The 13,097-nt window shown below is 44.0% G+C and overlaps 2 protein-coding genes across 3 annotated transcripts in view; one reads left to right on the top strand and one right to left on the bottom strand.

The window, feature by feature from the left end:
- FAM227B (family with sequence similarity 227 member B) overlaps window positions 1-4,161 on the top strand; it is a 3,353,280-nt gene extending 3,349,119 nt beyond the window's left edge. Inside the window, exon 15 of the mRNA XM_085646151.1 lies at window positions 3,991-4,161. Within this exon, the coding sequence (XP_085502277.1) occupies window positions 3,991-4,071 (81 nt within the window). The 3' untranslated portion in view covers window positions 4,072-4,161. The remainder of the gene's footprint in view (window positions 1-3,990) is intronic.
- The window catches only part of GALK2 (galactokinase 2), a 1,202,443-nt gene continuing 1,191,314 nt past the window's right edge, over window positions 1,969-13,097 (bottom strand). For both annotated transcript variants that reach the window (XM_085644227.1, XM_085644226.1), the window contains one exon: window positions 1,969-4,960. In XM_085644227.1, coding sequence (XP_085500353.1) covers window positions 4,750-4,960 — 211 coding nt within the window. In that variant the 3' untranslated portion in view covers window positions 1,969-4,749. The remainder of the gene's footprint in view (window positions 4,961-13,097) is intronic.

The following is a 13,097-nucleotide window of genomic DNA, read 5'->3' as shown; positions in this document are numbered from 1 at the left end:
GAGCGCTATATGGTAATTTTGTCCCCAACCACGCAGGAGCGCTGAGGGGTTACTTTGGGGGTTATTTTTCCTTTTGACTATTGAACAGTTCCGTTGCACTGACGCTGTTGTGGGTCAGAATACCCCAGTGTCGAAGCAGCGTCCAGCGGAACGTGTGCCTTACAGGAGTGCCTCTGGTGTAAGAGCACTCGTGGGCACGAGACGCGCAGGAGCGCCTTCTTTGCTTACGGAGGAGCTCGCAGGACAGCACCTGAATCAGGAAGCCTCTCTGGGCTGCCAGTATTGTTGAGACTCGTGGTCTGCTGCACACTGGTAAGTCTTCCGAATGGGGGACAAGAGCATTTCTGTGTGTGGATTACGGGGTGTATAGACGAAGGAGTTGGGGTCCCCTTACTAAGCTGGGTCTTTGTTCTTCCTTTCCAGTCGTCTTCGAGAACCCTACGCTCCCAACCCCCTACCTTCCTTCTGGCTCCCTTCCCTGCGTCCATCTCATCCCTGCTGGGTTCTACCTTCCACGAGGGTCAGGTGGGTACAGGGACGGGCGCTCTTGTCGTCTCTGCGGAATCACTCCACAAGCAGAGGTAAGCCTTGTGGGGTATCCGACAAGTACCCTCAGGAGGAGCCTCCTCAACTTTTTGAACAGAAATGGTGACAACACCCCTAACAAATTTCTTTAAGTCCTTAAAACAGTTCATAGTGACATTTTAAGCTTCCAAATTTTTACATCCATCCAAATGTTTTGATTCTATTCCATATACATCAAATTTAAAAGAACAATAAAACGACAACCTAAATTTCACTTGATTCTTTACGAAATCCGAAAGAAGAACTCAAATGGGGAGAGGAGTTGGCCTAACGGCTAGGGCGCTCGACCTGGGACCTGGGGAACTGGGTTCGAGTCTCAGTAATGATGCTGATCATCCTGTGATTCTGGGCAAATCACTTAATCTCCCCGTGCCTAACATAAAAAATGAATGTGTGTCCTCATGTAACGTAACTGGTGCTATGTAAAGCGCTCTGATACCTGATTAGATTCGGGTCAAGTTCACGCTATATAAAACTCGGCAAAAAAAAAAGTCAACAATATCCAATCACAATGTGACACAGGAAACCTTCTAACCAACGGCAGCGTGAAGTACACCAACCATCCAATCCCAGATCACCCTCCTTCACAATTTTCTTCACTTTCACACACTGTTTCAAATAACCTCTTAAATAACTTATTGTTTCCTCTTGTAAGGAAAAATGAGGTATCTCAATCACTGAAGAAAATTCTACACTTGGAAGGGACTTCTCGACCAGTGAAAATTCACACAAATTAATGCAGCTTCACCCGTTTGCGCCATAAGTCTCTATTAACATTAACAAAGATTAATCAAAGACAACAGCTCATCCCTAACGTTAGTGATGGAAGTGATGGTACCTCACACTCTACATCAACTCCTCCTGCAAACAAGATTATAGCATTTGTTATTATTTCGGGATCTTTCGACTTCAACCAGCCGGAAATCAACATCTCCTCTTCAACAACTCTTCGATATTTCTCATTATCTCATACAACCTACAAGAAAAAACGCATACAATCACTAAACTCACAACCGCAACATTTTGACCCTATTAGTACTCACACCTTCAAAACCGCTACCACCAAACCGCAACCGCTTTTGGACACTGCTTCGCCACGCCGCCTGGATCTGGACACTGGAATCGGGATTACTTTTAATATAGCTTGGGTACTAATTTTAATGCTCCATTCAGGTTGTTAACCATTTCCTCTGCTACAAGAAACTGAGGGAGCCTGAGGATTAGCCAAGAACGTACAGATTTCGGCCCCTGGGAAATCCTGATGGCTCTTGAAAAGGTTGACGGACCTTTGCCATCGTTTTAGAGCAGAACCAGAACAAAGGTATACACTTTGCATACACCATCAACAGTTAGATTAATGTTCAGTCAATGATGAGAGGTAGATGAAGTTTTCAACACTTTTATTTAGCTTAAAGGATTAGCTTTATTTTTGTTGCCTTTTTTCAGTCATTTTACAGAAATCGCAACAGAAGTTTGATTAGTGACAGCATAAATCATTACAGAGTGTTCCATAAAGCAAAATTGGCACTAAACTAGCTAAGCAGCATATTCTATCCTAAATAGAATCCGTGAAGAATTCTTTTCGGAAAAGAGCAGGTTTCAGAATATGAAAAGAACTACCCATAAAGAGTAGGTCTAGCCGAGCTCCTTACAGCTGCAGCAAAAAGTGAACTTCGCAGTATGTTGATCAAAGATAGTCCCTAAATATAGGAAGGATAAAGTCACCTTTAGCAGTAGCTGTCGGTAACAAAGAAGCCACTCTTCAATAAAAGAGTCGCACAGGCAGGACAAAGGGATCTTGGTCAGAGTCTTCTTCTCATCTCATCTCATTCTCACCTCATCTGATTCTTCTTCTACTCTAAGTAGCTAGGAACACTCATTAATAAAAAAACAAATAATGTATCAATAATGGTAAGGTGTTAACTCTCCTCCTCCAATGGAAACTGCTCGTCTGATGGTGCTGTCAACTTCAGATGCTTCTCCTCTCAATTCCTACGATAAACATTCATGTCGATATCGTGTAAAACATTGTTTCAAGACTTTGTTACATGGACGATGGTTCTCATGAGAACCTTCTTACCTAAGCTAAAAGATGTGCTGTATGTCCATAATGAATACGAAGCAAGTCGAATATGATGAAGCAAAACTAGCAATAACTTTCTGTAAGGCAGTCATATAATATATCGAAAATCATTATTTATTCAAGTAGTCACAGGAGCTCATTTTATTAAGAAAGTGACATAATCATAGTGTGAGGAAGCTAAAGAAACAGGGATATGAAGTCAGCACATTCTTAAGCAAGATGCTAGTGATAGGCAAAATGTTCTAAATAAATGTGAATTAAGCCATGAGCAAGAGTTGAAAGGAAAGGCATTTAGGCCTAACTAAGAGGCACTTTAAAGAATGATAGCTTGGTACAAACATGTTCTTCTATATTATTTTGTATACGTTAAGGTAAGTACTACACATTTTCCCTACATTCGATTCGTCTAGGAGTCATTTACTAAATTAATAATATATTTGAATTGGATTCTTTCACGTCCACAATCTTCTGCGTGCCATTTTCTATGTGAAACATTTTCAGTTTAAACGCATTCTAAAGTGCAATTTTACCATGGTCTGCGAGTCTAAGTACACATGAATCAAACGAAATACCAGTCGCAAAGGGGCAGATTATGCATCATCCCAAATGAAGAAATCGCTAATTAAGGAATAGCAACAGTTGTGATTACTTTAATTGCCATTGCATTGAAGGAATCGTAAATTGCGATTTCTTAAATGCAATGCGTTAAAGAAAAAATAATTGTGATTTCGTAATTAAGAATCGCAAATTACCGTCAATTGAAAGGTGATGGTAATTTGGGATTTCTTTGAAAAATGCACCAAAGTGCGCAACATCTGGCTAAATTGTAATTTCAGGGGTACAACAGGGTGTCCTTTTGGCACCCTTCCACCCTTGAAATTGCATGCGAAATTTGCGAGTATCTATTGGGAACTCGCAAATTGCGCATGCAATTCCCATTCATTCCTTAGGGCCTCTAGGCCCATAGGAATGACTGGGAAACAATTCCTTATTGCGAGTCGCAATTAAGGAATTTGTAGGAATCGCAAATTTATTAGCGATTCCTATATGCATATTCAATAGTGAATCCTTAATTGCGATTCCTTTAAAGAAATCGCAATTAAGGATTCGCTATTACCTATTTTGATGCATGTGCACCCTAATTTCTTTTATTTTAAAGCAATTTCCATCAGAAGCCTTAAAAACCAAGTACAGTCTCTGTTGTACTTATCACTACTTACACAATCGAAATCACTCTTTATTAGTAAAAAGTCCGAAAAATGATATTCTTACATTTGTGTGTGTTTGTGCATTTACTATTTAAATATTTGTATTTTTTATAGGAGAAAATACCGTTTTCCAGCAACCTTTTTAGAAAAGATCACGTGTCAGAAGAAGATATTTTGGAGAATGATGATGCTTAGTTCTTCTTTACGACTAAAATTTATCACAATGCTGGATTATACAAATAAACCGTTCCATTATGCTGGTCATTCAGTTGTTATATGTATCCTTTTTTTTAAGAAACTTATTGCATTTTCTTTAGAAATCTGTAGACTTCTTTAAAAGTCATAATGGCATTGGCAATTAAGCTAAAAATATTATGTTACTATTTTTAAATGAAGATCTTTGCAGGAAAGAAATATGTTGAAAACACATTCAAGAATTGCAAATTATTTTTACATCGCGGATAAATCTCTCAAATATCTTACTTCTTATGTTCCATGACATGACTTCCATGACTTCTTATGTTCCATGACAGTTGGATACTTAACCCCTTCGCTGCGGTGGTAATTCCCCCACGGTGCGGGGGGGGCACGGCGCAGCCATGCTCGTGACGAGCTCAGCTCGTCATGACTCACAGTGGAGCTGTGCTCGTCACGACCCCGCCCACTGATTAATTCTCCCCCACAGGCGGGGAATTTATCGCACGTGGGCGGGTCGCGGCCGTTATGACGAGCTCAGCTCGTCATGAGCACAGCTCCACTGTGACTCATGACGAGCTCAGCTCATCATGAGCATGGAAGGAGTTAATGAAGGACTTGAAAATAGAGATAATGTTAATTTCAATTTTGCCAAGCGAAAATACCCTTAATTTAGTTTTAATTGTTATCAGCTTCCAGGAACACTAAAGCTCCACTACCGGGTTTGGTGGCAAATATGCTATTTTTAAGCTGAGATAGGCGTTCACCCTTGTAATAGGCATCTTGCACTTTTGCTATGAAATCTTCCTCAAGACCAGCAGGGACCATTGACACAGTGCATCCTCCCCATCCAGCTCCAGTCAGCCGCGAGCCAATTGCTCCACTTTTCCTGAAACGAAGAAACAAATGGTCATAAAAATCGTTTTGTGTTACTTGCTCTTATTCATCCTGAAATGTTTTCACCTGATGCGATCCAAACAAGAGAAATACCTTTAAAAAGTCCCTAAATACAGTATGGTTTTGAAGCCCACAGTTTATATTAAAAATGTGTATCAAACACATGGTGGTGCCTTCACACAAATCAGTGGTCCACCACTGAATAGCAACTAACATCTTATTTACTAATCTCAGATAACCAGTTTAGGGAGGTGGGTTATTAGTTGGTCGGATTGGGTACCTTCAGCTAATAATAATAGCACAATCACTAGTAAGGTCCAGTTAAGTCTCAATAAATTAATCCTTGCTCATCCCTTGGTAGCTTGGTAGACAGGCAGTCAGACTTAACTCAGAAGACAGGTGTATAAAACATTTAATATCACCAAAATAGTAAATAAGTAAAAGACACAACGCAATACAAATCCAACACCACTTTTTAAACATAGACACTATTCTTATCTTTAAAATGACAAGACAAAAATCCAATGTGGGAACCGGAGATATGAATTTTTGAAGTTAAAATTAAAAATGGGCATTATAGCGCTTAAAACACTACTCGTAGCTATCTGGTTGCGCTGGACTGGGACAAAGTCCGACTGCGATGGAGCACAGGTCGGATAGGTTGAGTGCCAGGTCCCGGTCAAGATTTTACCTTCGCAGGGAGTCACTTTTTCTGTGCTTTTCTCTCGACGATGAGCTCTCTAGTTCTTTGGGTCAGGTGTTGGCTTCAACAACGGTGGCCTGCTGCACAGACCAGGGCACTTTCAGAGTCAGTAACCACCAGTATCAGTCAAAAAAATGGGGGTGATCAGAGCAAAAGGGATGACTTTCCCACAACCAGGTAATGAGGTTTTTGTAGCATCCTCAATGGAATTCTGACATTTGGTCAGTGGACCCGCATCCATGCATCATTAACTATGCCTAGTTTTAGTGAGAGTGTGCAGTACATGCATGAAAGAGACAAAGCTGTGGTTTTGTGGATCTGTATTCACAGGGTGATGTCAGGGAGACAGGTGCTGCTAGTCTTACTGCCCCCCTGATGCCGGGCATTAACTGCTACTTTATGGTTCCTTATTAATTTAAGTTACATTTATTATGCAAGAATTCAGGCAGAAAAGCCTATGTGCCAGTGCTGGAATTGGACCAATAGTGTACTAGAAACCAATGTTCCATCTGATGGTGATAGAGAAAGCGGGCCAGGAGATGGAATCATGGATTCAAGTATGCCTAAGACATATAAACTATTGCTCACTTCATCAGTTACTGTCAATCAGTACACTTTTTTTTAAACTGTTCTGTCTTACAAATCAGAACAGAATTATATACTTGATGTGAATATGAAACAAAGTATATATTTGCATTTTTTCTGCATTTTCAGTCTCCAAACCTCTCATGTTCAGCACTTCTGATTAGAACTATTTCCATATACTTAGTGGTATATTTAGAAAAAATAAGAACAAATGTTACTTACCTGTAAACTGTGGTTCTCCAGTATTGATGTCTTTCATAGATTCACATGCTTGAATATTCCCCGTCGCCGAAGTGGGAGTCCCACGGTACATAAAAAGCAATAAGCCTTAGCTATATATATATTCACTGAAAAAACCATAGGTTTCACACACGTTATAGTTAGGAATTAGCATTTAAAAAACCTTGCAAATTCAGTGAAAAAACCATAGGTTTCACACATGTTATAGTTAGCTGGAAATTTTACTGATAAAAAACCAATGAAATTCCCCCGTTATAGTTAGTGCAGGCAACTATAACTCACGCGACCGCAATCCTCTGCTGATGACATATGTGTCTTTATGAAAAAAAAATATTTGTAATATATGTATAGCTAAAATTTAATGGAAGAAGACATGGGCAAATAAGTGTCTAAATACAGTATTAGCATCAGCAGAAGATTGCGGTCGCGTGAGTTATAGTTGCCTGCACTAACTATAACGGGGGAATTTCATTGTTTTTTTATCAGTAAAATTTCCAGCTAACTATAACATGTGTGAAACCTATGGTTTTTTCACTGAATTTGCAAGGTTTTTTAAATGCTAATTCCTAACTATAACGTGTGTGAAACCTATGGTTTTTTCAGTGAATTTGTACGGTTTTTTAAATGCTAAGTTACTTTACGCCATTCGTGGCGTGCGCGCCCACTTAACGCAGTTCGTTCCGTGCACGCACGGTGCGCTTCGCGCACCGTGCGCGCACAGTGAGCACGCGGTGCGCTTCGCGCACCGCGCGCCCACTTTACGCAGTTAGTGCCGTGCACGCACGTTACGCACGTTACGCACGTTACGCTAGATGGGCCATGTATGCACGATGCGCTTCGCGCACCGTCCGCACATGGAGGACATATGATGCGCTTCGTTGTGAAAGGTAATATTTAAATTTTTCACAGCAGTTATAAACCATGCACAAATGGTGCCCTTCAGGCACCATTTGCGCATGGGGTGGGGAGAGTATGGATATTTTTTTTTTTTTTATAAATTATTACCGTACGCGTACGGTAAGCGTAATCGGCGAAATTATCGAAAAAATTAAAATTCCGTTTTTGGCCTTGGGGGGTCTTTGAGGACTCCCTCAACATGGCTGGGTGCTTAGGAGCTGTCTAAACAGCCCCTTTACATGTTTTTGGCCTTTGTTTTTTAACCCCCTCTCAGACTGCGAGAGAGAATATGGCGGCCGCCGCTTCCTGGTTTCGACCGATTCGAATGTTTACTAAGATCTAACAGCCAATCAGAATCGTGCTCGCGCACGGCGGCGTGCGCGTACGGTAAGCGCACCGTAAGCGCACCGTAAGCTGGCTCAGATATATATATTGATTTAAAGGCTTTTTTCTCAGAATCTACTGAACAGATTTACACCAAACCTACAAAAGGCACTTCCTTGACCTGTAGACTACCTCTCTGCCAAATTTCAAGGAACTCTGTTCAGCCGTTCGGGCTGTAGCTGTGTCTAAAGGTCCTATGGAAAAATGCATGGGAAAAACGCGTTTTGGGACCACCCTTTTATCTCAGCCCCCGCTTGACGAATCCCCCCGAGACTTTCAGGGTAGGAGCGGAGCGTAGCGCCCCATTAGTTTTGAAAATTTTGCGAGGATTCGTCGACCGGCGCCAAAGTTATTCCAAATAGAATGTTGCAGTTTTCCTATGGAAACAGGGTCCTAACTATAACTACCTACTGGCGACCGTCAGTAGGTAATATATATATATATATATATATATATATATATATATACACATATATATATATAAAAATAAATATACAAGAACAAAATTCGTATAAATAACATTATATATTGTAAAATAACCTACAAAGTCAAAAGTACCATATAGAATAACATTGACACATAGGAATGCATTGAAAAAGAAATCACTTTACTGACATATCCATGTCGTTTTTATAGTCCAAACTCTAGCCAATCAGGCGCAAACACCCTCTAGAACCTTCTCCTCAGAGGCTCAGGCCCTCAGATTTTCGTAGCACAAGAGTGACAAAAGAGTCTTAGGAGGAGAAGAGAGCCTCTGAGGGAGGAGGGTGGGTCGCATGTAAATCTATGAAAGGCACCAATACTGGAGAACCACAGTTTACAGGTAAGTAACATTTGTTCTTCTCCAGTATTGGGCTGTCTTTCATAGATTCACATGCTTGAATAGACTAGGGAGCAGTACTCTGCAGCCTGAAGAGGCAATATCGAAGTAGCATGAATACAATGACATAGGATCATAGAATCACAAAACTGATAACAACCCAAGGAGGAGGGAAGTAACAGAGGCTCACCTTATTTGAAAAGATTGCGAAGAACTGCTTGGCCCACTGCTGTATCGGCTTCGTTGTTCGCCTCCAAGTAGTGGTGCCTCGTGAAAGTAAGCCTGCTGGACCACGTAGCTGCCCGGCAGATCTGATGAATGGGCACACCAGCGAATAAGGCAGTGGAGGAGGACATCGCCCTCGTAGAGTGCGCCCTCACTCCGGGAGGAAGAGGCTTGCCAGCCTTCTGATGGCAGAAAGATATCGCTGAAGAAATCCAACGTGCAATTGTTGGTTTGGAAACAGAATGTCCCTTACAGGTACGCCCATAGGCAACGAACAGTGGGTCAGATTTGCGAAAAGGTGCCGTTCTGCTGATATAAAATTTGAGACACCTCTTTAAATCCAAAGAATGTAGACTCCGTTCTGCTGGAGATCGCGGATGAGGAAAGAAGGTTTTCAAAATCACAGGTTCATTAAGATGAAAGTCGGATGGCACCTTCGGCATGAAAGCTGGATTAGTTCGAAGGATAACACAGTCCGATTTAAATTGGAGGAAAGGAGGCTGTATTGTGAAGGCGTGACTGTCACTCACGCGACGTGAGGAAGTCAGAGCAAGCAGGAGGGCAACCTTCCAGGTTAAGAATTTAAAATCTGCCGAGTGGATTGGCTCAAAGGGCGCCTTCATAAGTTGCGCCAATACGATGTTGAGACGTCATGTGGGCGGAGGACGCCGAATGGGTGGAAACATCCGGAACAGTCCCTTAAAGAACTGTTGAATCAATCTAGATGAATAGAGAGAGGATGAGCCGTCCTGAAAACGAGAAATTGCTGCCAGAAAGACCTTTAGAGTGGAATGAGACAGTCCTGACTGCGCCAACTGCAGAAAGAAAGGCAGAATTTGTGCCGGAGAAGCGTGCACTGGGTGGATGTTAGCAGACGAACACCAATGGCAGAAGCGTTTCCACTTTAGTTTGTAGGTCTTCACCGTGGAAGGCGCCCGCACCCTGGCAAGAACCTCTCTGCAGGCAGGCGAAATATTCAAGTGAGCAAATTCAAGGTGCTCAGGTTCCAGGCCGACAATTTGAGCGAACTGGGGTTCGGATGGCAGATCAGACCATTGTTCATTGTAGTAGGTCCGGCCGGGGTGCGAAGACGGATGGGCTCGCATTGCGAGAGGAGCAGTAACTCCGAGAACCATGCCTGCCGAGGCCACCGGGAGCAATCAGGATAATGTGACATGGTTGTCTCCGCATTTTCCACAACACTCGCGGTACCAGCGGGATCGGCGGAAAAGCGTAGCCAAATATCTTGCACCAGTCCATCGAAAGGGCATTGCCGCACGACCCGCTGTGGGGAAGCCAACTTGCGTAAGACTGGCATTTGCGGTTCTGTGGAGTTGCAAAGAGATCGAAGCCCGGGTGACCCCAGAGGCTGAAGACAAAGTCCAGAGTTGGCTGATGCAACTCCCACTCGTGGGTCGATGACGCGGACCGGCTGAGAGAATCCGCTAGAATGTTGGAAATGCCTGGTAGGTGGACTGCTGCAATCGTGATTCGATGGAGTATGGCCCAATCCCAAATCTTCTGAGCTAGCTGGGAAAGCAGCGGAGATTTGGTACCGCCCTGCTTGTTTAGATAGTGCATGCTGGTGGTGTTGTCCGTTTGAACGAGCACTGATTCCCCTTGAAGCAGAAGACGGAACGATTTGAGTGCAAGGAAAATTGCCATCAGTTCTAGCCTGTTGATGTGCCAAGAACGTTGGGACAGATTTCACTTGCCTTTGATGGACAACCCTTGAAGGTGATCGCCCCATCCTTCCATGGAGGCATCCGTGGTAAGAACGAGTTGTGGAGCCGTTGCCAAGAAAGAAGTGCTGGCTGCGATGTTGCGAGGTTGCGTCCACCAGCGCAGAGCTTCTTCAATAAGAGCGGTTACGAAGATCCGGTCGCTGAATGAACCGGAGACCTGACGCCACTGCTTGTCTAGTTCTTCCTGAATTGGACGACTCTTCAGTCTGCAATGCGGAATCAAAGAAATACAGGAGGATGCCATCCCCAGAAAAGACTTCAAGATGCGGACTGAAACGGACCGTTTTGATCGGATGTGAGCTGCGAGCTGCAGGATCCGTTTCTGCCGGTCGTCGGAAACAAAAGCCATGGCCATGGAGGTATTGAGAGTAGCGCCTAGGAAAGTCCTGTGAAGAGCTGGCGTGAACTGAGATTTTTGTGTGTTGACTGACAGTCCCAGAGAGTGGAACAGAGTCCGACAAAACTGAGTGTCTAAGGATGCCTGATGGTAAGACTGAGACTTGATGAGACAATCGTCCAAATATGGGAAGATTTGAATGCCCCGCAATCGTAGATAGGCCACCACCGGGGCGAGGACCTTCGTGAAGACCCGGGGGCGGAGCGGAGCCCAAAGGGCAGGACTCTGAATTGAAAATCTCTCTGGCCTACACGGAAGCGCAGGTATTTTCTGTGGCGTGGCAGAATCGGCACATGGAAATAGGCATCCTGTAGATCGATTGTTGACATGAAGTCGTGTTGAGAGAGGAGCGGAAGAATTTCCCTCAGTGTAAGCATACGGAAATTCTGATCCTTGAGAAACTTGTTAAGAGCCCTCAGATCGAGGATAGGGCGCCACTTTCCAGACTTCTTTAGCACGAGGAAAAAATGGGAATAGAAACCCAGCCCCTCCTGAGACCCTGGAACCACTTCGAAGGCCCCATTTTTGAGTATGAGTCTGATCTGTTGGAAAAGCTCCTTGAGATGAGCGGGAGGAGGACCGGTTGGAGGGGTGTTCCGAGGGAATTTGACAAATTCCAAAGCGTGGCCTTTTGAAAAAATGTCCAAAACCGAACGGTCTGAAGTTATTAGTGACCAATTTGAAAAGAATTTTGAGATTCGTCCTCCAACTCTGATAGGGGGGGCCTTGAGAGGAGGGGGGCGTAAACATAGAAAGTCATTGTTTTTTGGAGGTGTTTCCTCGATAGTTAGACTTTCCCCTGTAGGACTTGTTAGTCTGTGGTCGATAAGACTGTGGACCTTGGGAGGAAAAACGCTGATTTCCCTGATGGTATGAGCGGTATTGTGACGATCCGCCACGAAAGGAGGAGATGGTGCTGCGTACACGAGCACCCCGAATGGGCCGTCTTTTAAACTGCAGCGTGCCAAGGGAACGAGCGGTTTCTGTGTCCTTCTTTATTGTTTGGAGCGCCTCATCTACGTGCTGGCCAAACAGCGATTCCCCATCAAAGGGCATGTCGAGGTTCTTCGCCTGGACTTCCTGTCAAAAAGAAGTAGAGCGCAGCCAACCCTGCCTCCAAAGAACAGCTGCCCCAGCTAGCTGGCGAAAACCAGTCGAGGCAATATCCACAGAGCAATCGATGATCTCTGAAGATGCTCTTTCTCACTCCTGAAGAATCTTGAGAGCATCCACTCTAGAAGGCTCTGGGATGAGGTTGATGAAAGCAGCCATGTCAGACCACATTTGGCGGTCGTAGCGACCCAAGATGGCCAAGGAATTTGCTACTCCGACAGTTGTAGAGGCCATGGTTGAATTTTTTTTGCCAATGGCTTCCAAGCGACGCCCATCACGGTCAGGTGGAGAGGTAAGCAGAGAAGAGGGATTCTTTGAGCGACGTTGTGCCGCCTGGGTGATCACGGAATCCGGCTTTGGCTGGGATACCAGGCAAGCTGGAGAAGAGTCCGGAGCCTTATAATTTTTCTCCAATCGCGGGAGAACTGCAGGAACTGAATTTGGTGCTTTCATCAATTTTATACCCTCGTTCCATATGAAATCAATTATGGGCACCACCCGAATCTGCTTCTGCGGCTGAGTTTTAAAGTCATATAGAAAGTAGTCCTCCTCTCTGACTACCATTGGGAGATGAAAACGCTGCGCCGCCCGATCCATCAAATTGATGGAAACCTGTAATATCAACAGTAGGAGAGTTCACTGGTGACCCTGGAGGTGGAGACGGCGAATTGATCTGGTAATCGTCCCAGCCAGCCATAGTATCATCATCGTCCCCCAGGAGTTCACCTTCTTCTGGAACCGGAAGGACGTCAGCGTCATCTGTAGGAGGAACTTCTAAAGGAACGGATGGTGTTTGTTCCGCCGGCGGCAGAGGAGGTGCTGGAGTATTCGGAGGCGCTTCTCGTGGAGAGCCATGGGTAGAAGATGGAAAACGGCGATTGTAATTCTCCAGCATAAATTGGAGATTAGAAATGTGGGATAAAGGCAACTGTGCCATCGGAATCTGCGCAGGAGGTTCCTCCTGATCCTCATCGTCAAAATCTTGACATTCTATGAAAAGCTCCGATGGACTGCGAGCAG

This window comes from Triturus cristatus, chromosome 3_1 (genome assembly GCF_964204655.1).
Source record: "Triturus cristatus chromosome 3_1, aTriCri1.1, whole genome shotgun sequence".
Classification (NCBI taxonomy): Eukaryota; Metazoa; Chordata; class Amphibia; order Caudata; family Salamandridae; genus Triturus; species Triturus cristatus.
The sequence above is the reverse complement of the archived record's forward strand: the minus strand, read 5'-3'. Positions and strand labels throughout refer to the sequence as shown.